The sequence below is a fragment of the Eschscholzia californica genome, unplaced genomic scaffold, assembly GCF_041429995.1.
Source record: "Eschscholzia californica isolate CP2 unplaced genomic scaffold, dmEscCali1.0.p SCAF_4, whole genome shotgun sequence".
In the NCBI taxonomy this organism is placed as follows: Eukaryota; Viridiplantae; Streptophyta; class Magnoliopsida; order Ranunculales; family Papaveraceae; genus Eschscholzia; species Eschscholzia californica.
Genome location: NW_028238461.1, coordinates 7261108 through 7280915, shown reverse-complemented (window position 1 = coordinate 7280915; position 19808 = coordinate 7261108). Strand labels below are relative to the sequence as shown.

General features: G+C 34.6%; 2 protein-coding genes across 2 annotated transcripts; one reads left to right on the top strand and one right to left on the bottom strand.

Moving 5' to 3' along the window:
• Positions 1-1463: 1463 nt before the first annotated feature.
• On the bottom strand, positions 1464-3050 carry LOC147542168 (uncharacterized). The gene is made up of 2 exons (XM_086636983.1): positions 2484-3050; positions 1464-2403 (listed from the first exon to the last, which is right to left on the bottom strand). The coding sequence occupies exons 1-2, from the start codon at positions 2653-2655 to the stop codon at positions 1640-1642; spliced, it is 936 nt and encodes a 311-aa protein (XP_086493109.1). The 5' UTR covers positions 2656-3050; the 3' UTR covers positions 1464-1639.
• A 3909-nt stretch (positions 3051-6959) lies between these two features.
• Positions 6960-9659, top strand: LOC147542167 (uncharacterized). The gene is made up of 3 exons (XM_086637285.1): positions 6960-7288; positions 7376-7533; positions 9169-9659. Exons 1-3 carry the CDS (start codon positions 7211-7213, stop codon positions 9260-9262), a joined length of 330 nt encoding a protein of 109 aa, XP_086493411.1. The 5' UTR covers positions 6960-7210; the 3' UTR covers positions 9263-9659.
• Positions 9660-19808: the final 10149 nt, after the last annotated feature.

Here is a 19808-nt window from a genome sequence, read left to right as displayed (position 1 = left end):
TATAATTCTCAATTTTTCTGATAAAACTTAACCGATATTCCATAGTCGTTAGCTTCTATGTACCCTAAAATTTCCCATTAATGAAATATCTTCTATCCCACCTTGAGATTTATGTTTCTGAAATTTATGCCTAATTCAAAAAATAAACACATGAAAGATGAATAAGTGATCATCACACAAATCATACTTGGTTGGATTCATTTTTCATGTTCTACAAAATAAATGAAAGAAGGAGAAACATTTAGAGAGAAAAACAAGAGGAAGGAAGGTAGTGATAATTAACAGCAAATCACGAGAAAAAGAGAGAAAAAGTTAGATATAGAAACATTCCCACATAAAAAAGTTAGTGAGAGAAAGAAGGATCAGAGATGAGGGTACTTTAGGAATGGAGGATCCGGTGATAAATGCAATTAAATTTCCAAGACTCGCCACGTAGGATCTGGATATATTTTCCAGATTTTTGTTTTTTTTTGTTTTTTTTTTTTTGTTTTGAATCCAAGGGAAACATATCTATTATATAAAACAGAAGGAAAAACGATGATTGGGACAAACATCCTTTTATAATAAATGATATTGTTTAGAAGCCTTTCTCAAAATTTAAAATATAGTCCTCCGTAGAAAGAAAGTTACCTATTTTAAAAAAATTATCCTTTTCAAAATTTAAAATATAATCCTTCGTAGAAATAAAATTACCTATTTAAAAAACATAATCTTTTCCTTCTTAGAAATAAAAATTCTAATTTAACAAAAAAAGAAACATAATAAATTTCAAGGGTTAAAAAAAGAAATTAAAATTTCTCTATCTCTCTCAATAAAATAATAACTAATTTAAGAGAAAAGAAACAAAAAAATAATAACTAATAAAAATCTCTCTCTCTCTCAATAAAATAATAACTAATAAAACTCTCTCTTTCTCAATAAATATAATAAATAATTCCGTAACATTTGATTGATACAAGTTGCCGTGCCCTAGGGCACGGGATATACCCTAGTCCATTAATAAGTGATAAACATCACAATGATACAAGGATGGTAATTGTTATTTCTCTCCTCAACTTCATGAGAGTTATATAAGTAAAGTTCATAGAACTTTCGAATATAAAGTGTCTCTATAGATTTCTCTATAGATTTAGCTGTTTTATTTCAGAACACCCAACTTACCAAAGAAAAATATTATTGCACATTCATAAATGTTAATCACTTTTTCCGCATAAAAATTTATTTATTTTTACTAAGCTTGTAAACATCTAACTGACCCCTTTTCTTTCACATTTACTCTGGACAATAAAAATCAAGCTAGGGGGAGTCTAGATTGAAACTGTTTACCTAATTGGAAATTGGGATGCCAATTTTCCCTGTACATTATAAGGAATTAAGGACCAATCTATATGGGAAGAAAAGCAATTGATGCATTTCCATGTTTTGAAAGATCATATCATCATAGTGCATAAAGTAAAAGAAAATAAAACCGAAAAAAGAAAATTACTTATTAATTATAAAATACATGAAAACACAATATTGAATATGAGTATCAACAAATAATCATCATCAAATCAAGATCTCAACCCTAAGTAATAGAAATATTAATAATAAACAAACTACTCAATAATATAGTACTAATTAAAAGTATCCCTCAAATTTAAAAGTTACCCAACACCAAACTAACCAACACAAAACCAACAGAGGAATAAGAAACCAGAGCAGAAGATGAAGATCGAACTGGTGGTGGTGCAGTTATATCTGAAGTACTATTATTTTGATCGGCCGGAGAAGATGCTACCGTACCTGATGGAGCGGTGCTCGGTGTTATTGTTGTTTCGGAAGGAGGCTTAGACGTCGGTGTAGAAGCCAAAGGAGATGGTGTAGTTGCGGGTGTAGTGGCGGGTGCAGTCGTGGGTGCAGTCGTTGGTGCAGTCGTGGGTGTAGTCGTGGGTGTAGTCGCGGGTGAAGGTGAAACCTTCGGTGCCACTGGAGTTGGTGATGGTGAAGGAGAGGAAGAAGAAGACTTGGGTGGGTTAATTCCAATTGGGGATGGTGAAGGGGAAGAATTTGGAGTTTGGGTTTTTGGTGGCTGAGCTTTGGGTGGTGATGAATTTGGTGTGTGAGCCTCCTTAGGTGGCTGAGCAATTGGAGATGGAACAGTTGGTGGTTGGGATATTGGAGAAGATGAAGATGGTGGAGGTTTAATTGGATTTCTTATTGCTAAAACAACAACAATCAATTTCTCTCCTTTCTCACAATTACCTTCAATACCACTAATGAAGTAAAAAGGACCAGATCTTTCAAATTTAAAGATTGAATTTCCATCATCTAGGGTTTTAATTGGATTCTTAGTGTTGCATTTATCATAATCTTCTTTACTAACAACTAAAACAGAATCTGATCCCTTCTTATACTTGAAAACTACAAAACCCACAAAACAAAATTCATGATCAATAATCAAATCAAATCAAAATTAGAGAGAGAAAGATGAGTAGTATTACCAAGTGAGTCATCAACGTTGAATCTGTTTTCTGTAGCCCATTGATTATAATTTTGAGTTGGATTTAAACCCCATCCATCATTTCCACCAACATAAAAAGTAAAAGCTTCTGATGAATAGAACAAACCCATTAAAATTACATAGACAAGGGTGGGAAATTTTTGAAACTTCATGATTAGTGAAAACAGAGAGAGACAGAGGATAAGAAAGATGATGAAAATAAAAAAATATCAAATTAAGAGAATTGGTATGAAAGAGGAGAAGAATATAAATAGAGATAGTGATAACTGACTTGACTTAGAAAGTTAGCTGAAAAGATGCCTCCACTATATAAAGCTATAGGAAAGTTCAAGAGAGAGAGAAGATGACAAGGAGAGGAGCCAGGGGTTTGAATTATATGGAGAGAGAGAGAGACTAATGAAATTACCGTTGAAGAGATCAAAACTTTGAACGGAAATGAGAGTCTACAAAAGATCTTGACTTAATTTGTGACAAGATGATCATAAAAAATTTTAAAGATCATACTACAATAAATCCTAAAGTCCATAAAAACGAACCTTAAGACAATATGGGACTATCTTTACTTGTACATCGTAAATGACAAGGGCGAATCGTGAGGCAAACCTCTCTCACCAAGACTCGTGTGAGTCATACTCATATCCATGACTTTTCACTATAATAGAGAGATGCAAACAAACGGAGTTAGAGGCGCACGTCAAATTACTTTGTTTTACTAAAAGTTTTTCGTTTATTAGTCAGTGTCACAAAAAATGTTCTTATCCAATAATTGATGGCAAAAAAAAAAGAATTGTATCATTGATAATAAGTTGTAACATCACTGGTACATAACTAAGTATAATGGTTTGCAACAAAAGAAAAAAAAAGAAAAGTATAATGGTAGGCCAGTTACAAGGTTTTTCTTGTTACAGTGGTAATTTGCGTGGGAGTTTTGAGTTTTCTTAGTTTAGGATAATGCTTCTAATAATTAATGACTTTTTGGAGTTACTTGTAAAAAATTTACTAAAGAAACTTCCCCTAGAATGTGTTGTGGACTTGTGGGGCGATTTAGATGGTGGGTGATTATTCCTTGCAAAAGATCAATACCTTATTTGTCAATAGAGTCTCTAGGTCGAGTGGTTGATACCCTTCTTATGCATATGAGGACATCGAATAGAATTCGGATGGAAGCAGTTTATCATTTAAAATTATAGTTTGTAATTAAGACAATAAAAAGATAAAAAGTAGAAATAGATGGTTTTACAGTTCCGTAGGATGATCTTAAAGATCTTTATTCGGTGTTTGGACTAAATTATGTATTACATATTGTATTAAGAGGAAATTAGGTGAATGTCACACAAATCAAAAGATTGGAGCACTTCTTTGTGAATAGGAAACCAATAGCAATATAATATAGGGTGCATTTGAAACCACTGTATTTAGCATGTCTGTGAATCCCAACTCCCAACCCTATACGGAATAGAGAACCATTTGACATCTGGACAGAGGTCTTATTGGTCCATACTTGTCCTTGAGTAATTCTTGAAATATGTTATTTTATAATCGAAATTAAGCCCAAGTCTTCACACATGTTTTGGTTTGAGGCAATTAAAATATTCATCAAAGGATAAAGGTGGATGGGATACGTTTTTTCTTTTTTTCATAAAAGTAAGATTTAGGTGCTGTTTGTTTTTTTTTTAATGTCTGAATCTGAATTGGTTGAATCTGAATTGACTTAACTGAATTGGCTGAATCTGAATTGGGCTGAATATTTTGTAAGTTAGTATGTTTGTTTTCTAAATCTGAATAATTAGGTCTGAATAGCATTTTTGACATATATACCCTTATTATATGTTTTTGCCAAACAACCCCTAGACTTAAACCTAACCCTAATTCCTTTCTATTTCACCTTCTCTCTCTTTACTGCTCCCTATCTCTCCAATGGCAGCCCAATAAAACCTAAAATTTCTTGTTCACCTTTTAGCTCTCTCTAATGGCTGCTACTATCTCTCTCTTTCCCAATGGTTGTTCTCTCTCTTTACTGCTCCCTCTCTCTCCAATAGCTGCTAACCTAAACCTGAAACCCTAGAAATCGTAGTAGGTAAAGAGAGATTATTAACACCTCAACTTCTTGTTCACCTTAGATTATCTCCCAAATCCAGAGTCCCTCCCCATGGAAGATTCCTATTAAAGCTCTCAACTTTCTCACTCATCCACTCTGTTAATATCTATTATTAATGCCATCTCCCCCCTAATCTAAACCTAGAAAATTAGTGAAGAAGAAGAAGAAGAAGCCCTAATTTCTCACATGAATACTTCTCAGTTCATGGATAAACAGATCATGGATCTATCCGGTTCACCCCAGAACGACGTTTTCCTCGAACTTTTGAACCCTCAAGAAGAAAAACCTAATTCTGATATTGGTTTGAAGAAAGAGCTTAAAGAAGATATATTGCCTAGCTATGATTTCCAACCTATTCGACCCATCTCTTCTTCCCAATCATCAATCAATCCTGTTGGAACCAATCAAGCTGGAACTAGGGTTTGGAATTCTGCAGATGCCAAGATCAACTCTTCTGTTAGAGTATGTCTATTTATCTCATAGTGATTTTTTTGTCATCTTTATATGGCGGTGGTGTCCTGTTGGTGGTGGTGGCAGTGGTGGTGTTCTAGTTGGTGGTGGCAGTGGTGGTGTTCTGTTGGTGGTGGCAGTGGTGGTGTTCTGTTGGTGGTGGCAGTGGTGGTGGCGGTTGTGGTGTTCTGTTGGTGGTGGCAGTGGTGCTGTCCGTTGGTGGTGGTAGAAATCTGGGAGAATTTTTTTTCTAATACAGGGGCACAAGAGTCATTTCACTCATTTCAGAAGTTGGCATTTTATTTCAGACTTGTTTTGAAGTCTGAAATAATAGGACTCTTTTTCAGACAATTCAGACAATTATCCAATTCAGCAATTTTTTTCAGATTTTCTTAAATCCAAAAACAAACATCTGAAATCTGAATTGGAATCCAATTCAGATTTCAGATCTGAAAATATTAAAAAACAAACACCACCTTAGCCTTTTTTTTTTTTTGTTGAACTAGTTCAAATTTTCATGTATAATTGAATTAATATCTAATTTTGACATTTAAAAGGTATTATACAGCATCCACATTTTCACTAATTGTATAGGTGTTTTCGTCATCTTCCTTCAAGTTATTTTCATAAACCATAAACAAGTCCATAAACAAGTCAATTGTCTCAATAATGGGTTTCAACACGTCGTGTTTTTCATTTATTAAGTCCTTTTTGTTCTCTACCTTCTAGATTGCGCAAATTAAGTAAGCACTCATCTTACAGCTTTATCTTCTCCTCCGTTGTCCGTTCATTGTTTTATTTTTGTCTCGAATGGTGTTATTATCCTCAAATCGATATCCTAAAGGAGATCGAAAATTGCAAACACTCTTTCAAGAGATGGTTGATGTTTTCCTCGAAGTCTTCACACATCAAATATAGTTTTGCTTCTTTGTTATTGAATCAAAGGCCCTTGAATTGCATCATTCTAACACTCCCCATATAGACATTTGTATTTGTGAAATGACATCAAAATTCCTCAATAGTTTTTGCCATTTAAAATCTGAAGTAATATCGATAGTGCTGGTCGAATCTGAAGTAAGCTCGACATCTTTGCGTACGAATCTAAACTATGAAAAAAGAAAAAATTTGTTCTCAGATTTCCACAATTAAAGGATCACCAATCACAAGACAAATAGATTAAAGAATCAAGAACAAGATGAACAAATTTAAACAAGAACCAATTAAAACCCTGATTCAACCGAGATTGGGTCAAGGATGAAACAAGACGAAAACTAGACGAACAAATTAAAACCAAGAACAAATTGAAACCCTAATTCAACCGAGCTCTGGGTCAAGGATGAAACAAGATGAAAACTAGACGAACAAATTGAAATTCTAATTCAACCGAACTTTGTGTCAAGGATGAAACAAAATGAAAACTAGAGGAAGAAATTAAAACCAAAAACAAGTTGCAACTCTAATTCAACCACTTTGGGTCAAGGATGAAACAAGATGAAAACTAGACGAACAAATTAAAACAAAAAACAAATTAAAACCCTAGAGCTCTTTGCTTCAACCGACCTTTGCTTCACTGGAGTTAGTTTTAGTGAAGCTGAAATATGTAGGTGGAAAAACAATGGGATTGGGAGAAGAAAAGAAGCTGCAATTCTAAAGGCACCCCTTAAATACGTAACATTATATAACCTTGTAAAGGCACCCTCTTAAAGGGCGCCTTTAGAATTTCAGCTTCTTTTTTTCTTTCATTTTCTTCAATTTTGATTTTCTTTTAGGTACGAAAAATTTGGTTTTTCCATCCAAATACTTTCCCCTGTGTCAAACGGACTGTTAATTTACATGTGAAAATTTTGATTTTTTTATCCCATGAGATAAAAATGGTTTTCACATCTAACATTTTCACATGTATCAAACGGATCCCAAAATAAAATTAATTGCTTTCAAAAAACAGAAAAAGAAAAAAAAAGAAAAGATCAATTCTTTAGTGACAGAAAATTAGCAACGGTATAGGTACACTGTCGCAGAAAATTTAACCTAAAACCGGGTCAATTAGATGATTTCAGATCTACTGCTGTTTGATTTTACTAAACCCTAACCCCAAATCCAGCACCAAATTTTCTCCTTCTTTCTCTCTATATCTCCAAGATCTTTAGGACTCTTCTGTAATGGATAAATCAGGCGATCGAAAAGATGTTTCCTCCGCTGAAGCAGTATTATTAGGAGCTTTGGCTCCTGGTGTCAATGTTAGTATTGTTCAAAATTTTCAAAAGTTTTCTTCTCTGAAATCTACAGTGAATTGATGAAGTGATTTTTTTGCTTCAATTATACAGGCTCCAACATGGAATGTACTGAAGATGACGTTCTTTGTACTTGGACTTAGTTTTGCTGTAATACTTGGATTATCTTTCTCATCAAGTGACTTAACTATGATCATTCATGTTTCTATCCTTGTTTTGATATCTGGGGTGCTTTTCTTTCTCCTTAGCAGGTATTATCCTTTCTTCTTTGATCTTATCTCTGTTTGATTGTTTTGTTTTGATTTGATTGTTCTTGAATGTGGGTTAGTGGTATTTTCTGCTATGATTCAATTTGTAGATTAATTTTGTGTGTTTATGAAGAATTGTACATTTATACGTGTGTTCTAGTTTGGATTATGTTCATAATGTTAGTCATGAGCTTGCCCAATCTACCTTAGCTGTTCTTGATGCTTTCTATGGTAATCTTTCCAATTATCAGTTCTTTTGTTTGAGTATTTGATGCTTTGTCATTCGCCTTCTACGCAGTTAGTTCCCACTTCCCACCCTAAAAATAGTTCTTCATCCAAAAAGTAAGAATAAGCGATGGACAGGATATGTGTTCTTCATCAAGGATATAGATTCCCCCTAGAAATAGTTTTTTACTCCTTCCAAAAATATCGAGTATGAGTACTTTATCTAGTGGAGCATTGCTTTCAACAAATTGAGTAGAAAATGCATTAAAAATCTCATCTGGTAACTCATTACTTGTGCAAAATTGTGCAGATCAAACTGATCCACCATCTAGCTAGCACAATCAAATTTGACATTCGTATATTAATGCATGAATGCTAGACTTTATCCTTCAAATCTTCATTGTACTTTAATATGTTATAAACTTGATGAACAAATCTCGACGTGTCGGTCCGCACAGCACGAGTTTATATACTGCGTCGGCTGTTGAACCCACTCGCGTCTCGGTTGAGCCTGTTCACATTATCATAAGGTATCAATTTTCTTTGCATAGAGATTGATCATCAGCAACTTGGTAGGCTAATTAACCTGCTAGAGTATCCGAATAATCAACAGTTATGTCTGCTATTTTCTTGTGAGGTTCATACTATGAATTTCAAGTAATTAGTTATTCAAAATTTAACTATTTAGTTAAAAGATAAAAGAAATAGCGATTGGTAATTATCTCCCTGTATAACTTCAGTAGAGGGGGAGGCAAGTCTCGTTATTTCGGTCAATATGTGGAGTTGAAGTTTACGAACCTTGTAGCCTTTTGTGTGTGTAGTTCTTGTTGTACTTCAGTATTGTATTTGTTTGTTTGTTTTCCTTTTCTTTTTTTTTGTAAAGCATTCTGGTTTTGCGAGATCGACTTCTATCCTAGATGCCCTCCATGTGTTCTGAAAAATAAGCTAGTTTTACATCTATAATCCCATAGCTTGAGATTTCCTAGCGATTTTGTAGCATGTAATATTTAGTCTTTCATCTTCCAATATTCTTACTACCAAATCATAGCATTTCCTTTTGATGCTTTTTGAATGCCTTGGGCACTATGAGACGCTTCATATAAAGATAAAAATAAGTAAAGAACTCTAAATCGGTAATTCTTAACTGTAGAACAAAATAATATTCAAGATATACCAAACTGGGTGCTAGATACTGGTTGTAGTGTGGGAGAACTGATAGATATTTCTCTTGTTTTCTGCTAGCAATTCGTGTATGAGTGAATGATGGTATTTTCGAAATATTACTGGGCTTCGTTTTTTTTTCTACTGTTTTACCATTTTACAATATCAAAGAACAATACCCCTTGGAACAGTTAGACCTATAAAGGGTATGCCTGAATGTTTCTTAATATTTTGTGGTATATTTTTCTGCAGTTTTTTGGCAGAAACAGGTTTGGTTTCAGTTGAACATCAAATGCAGGAGATGGGCTTGAGACCAAAAGATAACATTGAAGACAAAAAGGATTAAGGATATAATATTTTCGTAAGTCTGCCTCACGAAAATTAAGCAGTTATCTCACAACTCTGGTTGCCTAAAGCCCTGAACAACAGGATCGCCGCTACCGGCACGGAGCCAATATTTCCTGCATGGATGATCTCTGAAAATAGGTATTTAAGAGTGAGGATAACACTGGCATTGATTTGTGGATAATTTCTCTCTAATACAAATTGTTTGGGTTTTTCTTAAAGGACCATATCCTCGATATAGCATTAGATTTTCAAGCCATTACGTACCAACCAGCTGTTACAAACTCTCATTCAAAAAATTCGAACCTGTAATTTTTACTTTTGTATCAACCAAGGAATGAAATTTCGGTTTCGATGGAAATTTCGGTCGGTCCAAAAGTGGACAAGTTTCGTGGAAACGTTTCGGTCTGTGTGGAAATTTTACAAATTTGCAGAATGATAAAACAGTTCTAAAACAATTAAGTTCGGTATTAATCTGCAATAAAACAATTAGTTTAGGGGATAAATAGAGTTATTTAACTCTATTAGTACTAAAACAGTTAAGTTAGGTGTTTATCTGCAATTAAACAGTTAGTTTAGGGGGTATATTGAATTATTTATCAGATGTAAACCTAAAACAGTTAGTTTAGGGGTCAAATCTGCTATAATAGTAATAGTTAGGGGGCAAACCAGATATAAAACATAACATTCTTGTTTTGTAGTAAAAATTGTTTTCCCCTTAAATACAACCCTTAATCCCTATTTCTAAGACTTCTCAGCCGAAACCGGCTGTTCCCTCTTCCTCTCTCTCTCTCTCAAATCTGAATTTGAAGTTAAAGATCACCTAAAGAAGAGAAGAATCTCTTGAAGAACAAAAGATTTGAGAAGTAGTCAAGAAAGATGGAACAAATTAACAGAAAGGTAGAAGATAAACGACTAAGGTATTATATGAGTTACGATTTTAGAATCTTTCGAAACCCTAAACCTAAATCTCTGTTTCGAAATTTCGTGTCAGATTTCGGTGGACATTTCGTTTTGGTGATGTGAATTTAGGACATGTTTCGGTCATTTCGACCGAAATATGTCGACATTTTATTCCTTGGTATCAACACACGTATATGAGTTGGTCTCTAATCCCTTATATTAGTCTTTTCTCCTTCAATAATTTTACAGAAACCAGAGTATTTGCAGTCTGGTCTTTTCTATCATCCTACGTACTTACTACTTAATAGACTACTATGATTCATATACGCAAACGAGTCAGTTAGACACTACAACAAGATCTATGTAAGAACTAGGTTTCAGTGATAGTTATATCTTATATGATGTTGATGTACTCTTCAGAGCTAGCTTGTTATCTAGTTCGGCGATGAGTTTACTCCCAATGGCACTAGTTTGAAGTCTTTACCAGGACATCTAGGGGTTTAAACTCCAGGATTCTGTAGATTAGTCTAAGTACAATCAAATTGTTCAGAGTTACCACGACTATCAAAAAAGAAGAAAGTATATCAGACTCTCGCTATGCGCTGTCATAGTTTTTTTTTTCTTTAGTGCATTGTTGGTGGATTTCTCTGCAGTCTTCCAGGAATAAGTCTGGTTTGGGTCTAACATCTAAGTGCAGGAGATTGGCATAACATAAAGAAGATCATATATATATATATATATATAAAGTTATAAACTAAAAGAAGAGGACTGTAAAGAACAAGTTTTGAGTATCGGGTTGGATGTGAAATCCACTCAGAGTTTTGCATGTTTATGCTTAAAATAGAAGAGATTACAGGGTAAAGCGGAGATCCTTCTCTCCATTATTACACAAGCGAACACCCGTTACAATGAACTACATTTTCGTTAATCTCCCTTAGTTTCCTTGTCGTGATCTTTCGGCTTACATTTCTTTGGCTTCATGAAACAGAAGCAAGCACAACATGGACACTGAAACAAGAACTTCATTTCTTGGTTTTGGGTGTGATCTTCAACCTCCCAAGCTCAAGTGTGTGTGTGTGTGTGTGTATATATATATATATATATATAGAGAGAGAGAGAGAGAGAGAGAGAGAGAGAGTTGCTGTAAAATGACTTGTTTTATCTTTGTACATATTATTGTTATTGGATGCCATTCCTATCACTTTCAAAAAGAAGAGATGCTTATGCCTTCCAGCTATGGTAGGAGAAGGAAATTGTGGGGTGGGTCATTTGGGCCACTAGTTAAAAAAAAAGGAAAATGAGAAATCTGATACGTGCCTAAGTTATTTACTAGTCTAGTATTTCTTATTTGAATAAGTCAAAGTAGTTATTTGTTTCAGTCTAGGTGTTTCTTGTTTGAATTAGTCAAAGTAGTTAGTTGTTTCTAGTCTTCCTTGTATCTAGGAACTAGTGTTTGACTAAAGGTGATCTCTTCTACTATAAAAGAGAATCATACTCAATAAAGAGAGTACGATCAATTTATTCAAAAGCTTGTTTAGGAGGTTGCTACCCTCGAAGTAGTTTTTTATCTTTCAATTCACTGCTATATTCTGAGTCTCTTTAAAGCTTGGTTATTGAAGAACTGAAGGCCCATATCAGTGGTACCAGAGCCTAGATTCTGCGACCTATGGCAGATCCAGATGTTCCAAAAACTCGTTTTCGAGAGTTGTCAGATGCTTTGGCTAAACAAGGTGAGAAAATTCAGCAACTCGACAATCAAACTAATAGTTTTATGCAGGAGATTAAGCAGCAACTTGCTGCGATTAATCTAGCAGTAGAAAAGAACTCCAGAAGTTCAGTAATTGAGAAGGGAGATCACTCAATTGGGTCCACGACCAGCAAATCCACATCTTTTGACTCCGTCGGACTACATAGCAAAGGACCAAGGGTTGATCTGTATACTTATGACGGAAGTGAGGATCCCTCTGGTTGGATTCTACTAGCAAATCAGTACTTTATATTGCACCAGATACCTATAGCACAACGTTTGGTTTTTGCGTCCTTTCACTTGAAAGGAGCAGCCCTACAATATTATCACTATTTACAACATGCTGGTGAACTTAATGATTGGGCTTCTTTTATACCAGCTCTTGAGAAAAGATTTGGTCCTACAGAGTATGAAGATCCAGAAGGAGAGTTGTCTAAACTCTGTCAAACTACTACTGTTGCTGCCTACCAATCTCAGTTTGAAAATTTGGCCCAACGGGTGGATGGTCTTCCGGATAAATACCTCACTCGTATGTTTATAAGTGGCCTTAAAGATGAAATTAAGTTGATGGTCAAGTCTTTTCGACCAGACTCCTTAAAGGATGCAATCGGTCTCGCTCGATTACAAGAAAAACCGTACACAAAGGAGCGCAAAACACTTACAGTTAAGCCACCCAATATTCAACCAAAGACGAAAAGATTATCATATGAGGAAATGAAGGCTAGAAGGGACAAAGGACTTTGTTACAACTGCGATGAAAAGTTTAAACCCGGTCATCGTTGTAAATCTGTTACTTTATTTCTTATGGAAGGCGACAATAACAGTGATGAAGATATGGATTGCTCACCTGAAGGTAGTGATGAGATGCCCCCTGAGATATCCCTTCATGCTATTGAAGGGACTGAATCACCTCAAACGATGAGAGTTACTGGAATCTTATACAACAAGCCAATCTATATCCTTATTGATTCAGGTTCAACGCATAACTTTTTAGATCCACTAATTGCATATAAGGTTGGTATTCATGTTTATGCTAATTCCCGTTTTGATGTTATGGTGGCTAATGGTGATAAATTGTCTAGTGAAGGAAAATGTTATGATGTTCCATTAGATATACAGGGGACTCCACTCAAACTTGATTTTTTCCTCCTCTCTCTTGGGGGTTATGATGCAGTATTGGGCACGAGTTGGCTCAAAACTTTGGGGCCCATTCTGTGGGACTTTTCTAAGATGCAGATGCAATATATCAAGGAAGGTGTTCCGGTTAAATTCGAAGGTGTGTTGACTAAGGAGATATCTCTCCTTTCCTGCCCTCAATTACAACAGGCAATCAAATCCACTCCACCTGGGTTATTACTACACATCTCTCAAGCTTGTACACTTGGAAAAACAGTAGATCCTCCTCCTCGAATTAAGGCAGTCCTTACTGAATTTTCTGATGTGTTTTCCCCTCCTACCGGACTACCGCCAAGCCGATCACATGATCATTGCATCCCGCTTTTCCCGGGAACAGCCCCAACAAATGTTAGACCATATAGATACCCTTTACTTCAGAAAGGAGAGATTGAACGCATCGTCAAAGAGATGTTACATGAAGGTATCATAAGACCAAGTCGCAGCCCATTTTCTTCTCCAGTTTTATTGGTGCGCAAACACGACGGGAGTTGGAGATTGTGTGTCGATTATAGGGCTTTAAACAGTGCAACTATTAAGGATAGATATCCTATACCTGTAGTGGACGAGTTGCTTGATGAGCTCCATGGTGCTGTTATTTTTTCCAAGTTGGATTTAAGATCGGGATTCCATCAGATTCGTGTGGCTAAAGAGGACATTCCAAAGACGGCATTCCGAACACATGATGGTCACTACGAATTTTTAGTGATGCCTTTCGGTCTCACTAATGCTCCATCCACCTTCCAAAGTCTTATGAATGAGGTATTTCGACCTTTCTTGAGAAAGTTTATATTAGTATTTTTTGATGATATTTTGGTTTATAGTTCATCAGAGATAGAACACATAAATCATCTCAAACAGACTCTACAACTACTCCAAAAACACAAGCTTCACGCTAAAATGTCAAAATGTCATTTTGGGAGTTCGGAAGTCGATTATTTGGGACATGTAATATCAGCACATGGAGTAGCTGTTGATCAAAAGAAGGTTGAATCCATCCTTCATTGGCCCTTGCCTACGACACTGAAATCATTACGAGGTTTCTTAGGGTTGACAGGATATTATCGAAAATTCATTAAAGGGTACGGTGAAATTGCAGCACCTCTGACCAATATGCTAAAAAAGGGAGCTTTTCTTTGGACCGATCATTCAAAGATAGCTTTCGATGAACTCAAGAAATCCATGACCAGTCCACCCGTTCTTGCCCTTCCTGATTTCAAGAAAGAATTTGTTATCGAATGTGATGCTTCTGGATTCGGAGTTGGTGCTGTTCTAATGCAATCTGGTCGCCCTCTAGCCTACTTTAGCCAAGAACTTCGTGGTAAGCATCTTCACCTCTCCACTTATGAAAAGGAATTATTAGCTTTAATTCTTTCAGTTCAAAAGTGGCGACCATACTTGCTTGGTAGCTGTTTTGTGGTGAGGACAGACCACCATAGCTTGAAATATTTGTTGGAACAACGAGTTGGTACTCCTTTACAACAAAAATGGTTATCTAAACTCCTTGGTTACGATTATAAGATCGAGTTTCGTAAGGGATCTCAAAATTCAGCAGCTGATGCATTATCTAGGCGTGATCAAGACTTAAACTTGCACGTCCTATCTCATATGGAACCAAGGTGGATTCATGAGTTTGATCAAGTGGCCCGCCTAGATCCTGATATTAAATCTAAACTTGAAGCTTATCAGAATGGAACATTAGATTCTCTGAAATTTTCTGTTGTTAATGGTCGGTTATTATATAAAGGAAGATTATATGTGGGAACTGATTCAACCTTTAGAGAAGCTGTTTTGAAAGAGTTACACTCTAGCCCCATTGGTGGCCACTCGGGTTTCCATCAAACATGGCGTCGAATCAAACAGAATTTTTTTTGGAATAACATGCGTTCTTTTATACGGAAGTATATCCAGGAATGTGAAGTTTGTCAAAGAAATAAAAGTGAAAACAAGAAACCTGCTGGACTTCTCCAACCTCTTCCAGTTCCACACAAAATCTGGACCGACATTTCACTTGACTTCATTGATGGTTTGCCTAAATCAGGAGGTAAAGATGTTATTTTGGTAGTGGTGGACAGGTTATCAAAATACGCTCACTTTATTGCTTTGACTCACCCTTATACAGCAAAGTCGGTTGCTCATGCTTTCTTTGATTATGTTTTTAAATACCATGGCATGCCAAAAACTATTGTGAGTGACAGAGACCGAATATTCCTTAGTGAATTTTGGCAGCAATGTTTCAAATTACAAGGGACTAGCTTGAGTTTAAGCTCTGCATATCACCCTCAATCTGATGGTCAAACAGAAGTGGCCAACCGTTGTCTTGAATCGTATCTTCGATGTTTTGCTAGCCTCAAACCTAAAGAATGGTATAAATTCCTTACACTGGCAGAGTATTGGAACAATACAAATGTTAATTCTTCTACAGGATTCTCCCCATTTGAAGTTGTTTACGGCTATAAACCACCAACATTACTTTCTTATGTTGATGGCTCTAGTAATTTACCTCTATTGGATGAGCAACTACGGGATCGTGATTCCGTTCTTAAGTTGTTACGTCAGAATCTACTTGAAGCCCAAAATCGAATGAAATTCTTTGCTGATCAGAAGAGGTCAGAACGTGTCTTTGAAGTAGGAGATTGGGTGTATTTAAGACTCCAACCTTACCGTCAGAGTTCTGTAGCTGTTCGGAAGTCCCTTAAGCTCTCACCCAGATTTTTTGGTCCTTTCCAGGTTTTGGAAAGGATTGGGACAGTAGCTTACAAGCTCGACTTGCCACGCTCAGCCCAAATACATAATGTATTTCATGTTTCCCAACTGAAGCCCAAGTTAGGTAACCATAACGTGCCACAAATTTCTCTTCCTCAAGTTACAGATGAGGGTATTTTGGAGCCTAAACCTTCTCGGATATTGAATAGGCGCATAGCTCGCAAAGGTAGGCGAGATATTACTGAAATTTTGGTCCAGTGGGAAGGAACTTCAGCAGACGATGCCACATGGGAGCGACTTCTGGATATGAAGCGTCGATTTCCAAATCTTAACCTTGGGGACAAGGTTAATTTCGAGCAGAACGCATTGATACGTGCCTAAGTTATTTACTAGTCTAGTATTTCTTATTTGAATAAGTCAAAGTAGTTATTTGTTTCAGTCTAGGTGTTTCTTGTTTGAATTAGTCAAAGTAGTTAGTTGTTTCTAGTCTTCCTTGTATCTAGGAACAAGTGTTTGACTAAAGGTGATCTCTTCTACTATAAAAGAGAATCATACTCAATAAAGAGAGTACGATCAATTTATTCAAAAGCTTGTTTAGGAGGTTGCTACCCTCGAAGTAGTTTTTTATCTTTCAATTCACTGCTATATTCTGAGTCTCTTTAAAGCTTGGTTATTGAAGAACTGAAGGCCCATATCAAAATCTCTTCTACTTTAGAAAGGGAAGAAAAAAAGGATTCTTAGGTTCTCAAGAAAATAAGTTCAACAAAAAAAAAGGTTCTCAAGTAAATAAAGCATGAAGATAATTCAAAGGGATCATTTTTATTTTTAGTTTTACTCACAATGAGTCAATGACAGTAAATTTCATTCCTTTTAATTGAGGAATCATACATTAAAAAGTTAAATCTTAAACTTAAAAAAGCTGAATCTAAAGTTTTGATACTAATTCTTCCTACTTACTTTGCGTTGCACAATTAAAATATGTCAAACAACATTATTTGTTCGTGATATCAAATCTAGTACAGGTATACATTGTGACGAGAATCTACATTTTACCCATTTACTTTTTGGTAGGTTTAATGTCTAATCAAAGGCTTGATAATGTTATTACTTTTTTGTACCCTATCTATATTTTAAGCTAGTAGACATTCTTGACTTCTTGCCTTAATAATTACATGATTTTATAGAAATTTTGATGGAGGCTAACCAATCTTGACATTTTTACTTTTGTGTCTAGACACTCAATTTTTGATAACATTCTTTATTTTAACAACATCATTAGGGTGTAAAATTCAACAAGATACAATAAAATGATCCTATGTCTAACAGCCACATAAAAAAAGTACGAGCTTCAGTGCAAACTCAAACGTTTTATTTTAATTTCAGAGTCACTAACTTTTGTTTTCTGTGACAAACTACTGGAGTTAATAAAACAAAAGCCATCTTCAGAACTCAAGATTAGTAGATTTTCCTATTGATTGTTGTACCAATAATCCCTCCCAATTAGTACATTTTTTCCCCAATTGTTTTTCTTACTACTATTTTCTCAGTTTTTATATTCAAGTTTTTCTCTCCACTAATAATGAACCAACCATTTATGGTAAAATTGAGAAGGATGACCTATACAACTATCAATTACTACAAAAACCAACTAATAGCGACCAAAATCACATGTTACCGAATAAGTAATACCTAGGGAACATTTTAAGGTATCATAGTTCTCTCTAATCCCTTCCTTTCTCTCTTATTTCTTTTGTCATTTTCACTTATCAATAGATTCGTGATTATAGCACAACCGTAAGTGAGGTTTCAGAACGCATAACAACAAAATAACTAGTTGGCCCTCAAGAGTCTACAGGTTAAAGTGTTGAGACCAATCAGACATGTTGATTTAGTTTACAGGTTAAGTTTTACCGGCTAAAGGGCAGGACCAAATTGTTATTGTAGCAAAAATTTGTTATGTTTTAACCCATTTTTTAGTTTAACCCTAACACCGCTGCTTTTTAATACAATTCAAAATGGTGAATGTGAATTCAGGGTGGATTTTGTTACAAATTCGATTCAAGTCTACAGATTTCAATTCTTGAACTTTGGAGTTGAATGCGATGGACCTTGAGCTGTACTTCGTAAAAGAATTCGGCCGGAGTACACTGATTATGGAGCACCTCAAACCGAAAATAGTGGAATCAGATTTACCAAGTCAAAGGGGGTGTGGGAGGGGCAATAATATTACGGAGCAAGGCCTTTATAACTTCCGACGAGATAATGACCTCCAGGCTTTTCTTTTTTATTGAGAAAATCTACTACGATCCAAATGATAACAACTTAAGGGGGGGGGGGGGGGGGGGTAGTGGTTCAGGACATTGGAGGACACTCAGAGACAAAATGTTCCAGAGACATTTCAAGACATTTCGGGACATTTGTTCGTAGACAAAATGTCTTTATGGACATTTCAAGACATTTGATTCATAGACAAAATGTCTCAGAGACATTTCAAGACATTTGGTTCATGGACAAAATGTCTTGGGGACATTTCAACATATTGAATCCATGGACAAAATGTGTAGTGGATATTATTATTATTATTATTTATTATTATTATTATTATTATTATTATTATTATCTCATCATTGAAGGATAATTGGTAGACATTTATTATTTTAATATTATCATTATTGTCAAACCATATGAAATAATATATTTGTACTCATATTTCAATAATATATTTTTCGACTTTTGTGGACATTTGTGGATATCTGAGGACATTGATAGCAATTGGTAGACATTTATTATTTAATGTTACCATTATTGTCTAATCATATGAAATAATATATTTGCACTACTACTTTGAAAATAAATTTTTCGACTTTCGTACACATTCGTGAATATCTGTAGGTATTGATGGCAATTGGTAGACATTTATTATTTTAGTGTAATCATTATTGTATAATCATATGAAATAAATTTGCCCTACTACTTTGAAAATATATTTTTCGACTTTCGTAGACATCCGCGAATATCTGTGGACATTGATAGATATTTAGTTGATATTTATTAGTTTTAATATTATTACTGTCTTACCATATGAAATAAAAAAAAAATTAATTAATATTTCCAAATATATATTTTTCGACTTTCGTAGACATCTGTAGATGGACATTGATGGACAATTGGTAAATATTTATTATTTAATATAGTTAAATATTAATATAATAATATTATAATATAATATAATATAATGTAATGTAATGTAATATAATATAATATAATATAATATAATATAATATAATATAATATAATATAATATAATATAATATAATATAATATAATAATAATACAATAATATAGTAATATAATAATAAGATAATATTATAATAATATGATTTGATAATGATTATTATTTTTATTACCTTCCTTACTCAAATATATAATAATAATAATAATAATAATAATAATAATAATAATAATAATAATAATAATAATATAATAATAATAATAATAATAATAATACAACAATGTAGTAATATAATAATAAGATATTACTATTATAATATGATTTGATAATAATTATTTTTATTATCTTCCTTACTCAAATGTCCCCAAGTGAACACAAGTGTCTTCCATATTTTGAGAGACATTTTCTCTCCAAAAGCTCTCCAAATTTACACTAAAATGTCTCCAAATGTCCCCAAAACCAATTTGTCTTGAAATGTCTCTAATTTCGTGTCTCAAACGAATAACACAAACATTTCGGGACATTTCAAATGTCCCTAACCAATAACACAGACATTTGGGGACATTTAAAATGTCCCCAACCAATAACACGGACATTTGAAGAAATTTCAAATGTCTCCAACCAATAACACGGACATTGGGGGACATGAAAATGTCCCCCAATGTCCCCAACCACTACCCCTAAGTTAAACCAACAATTAAAAAGGCTTAAACTCCAGGGTTGTGGACACCTGGGTAGTCAAGTGTTGACATGACCTCGGGGCTTTTGTCAGTTTAATTGAGTGTA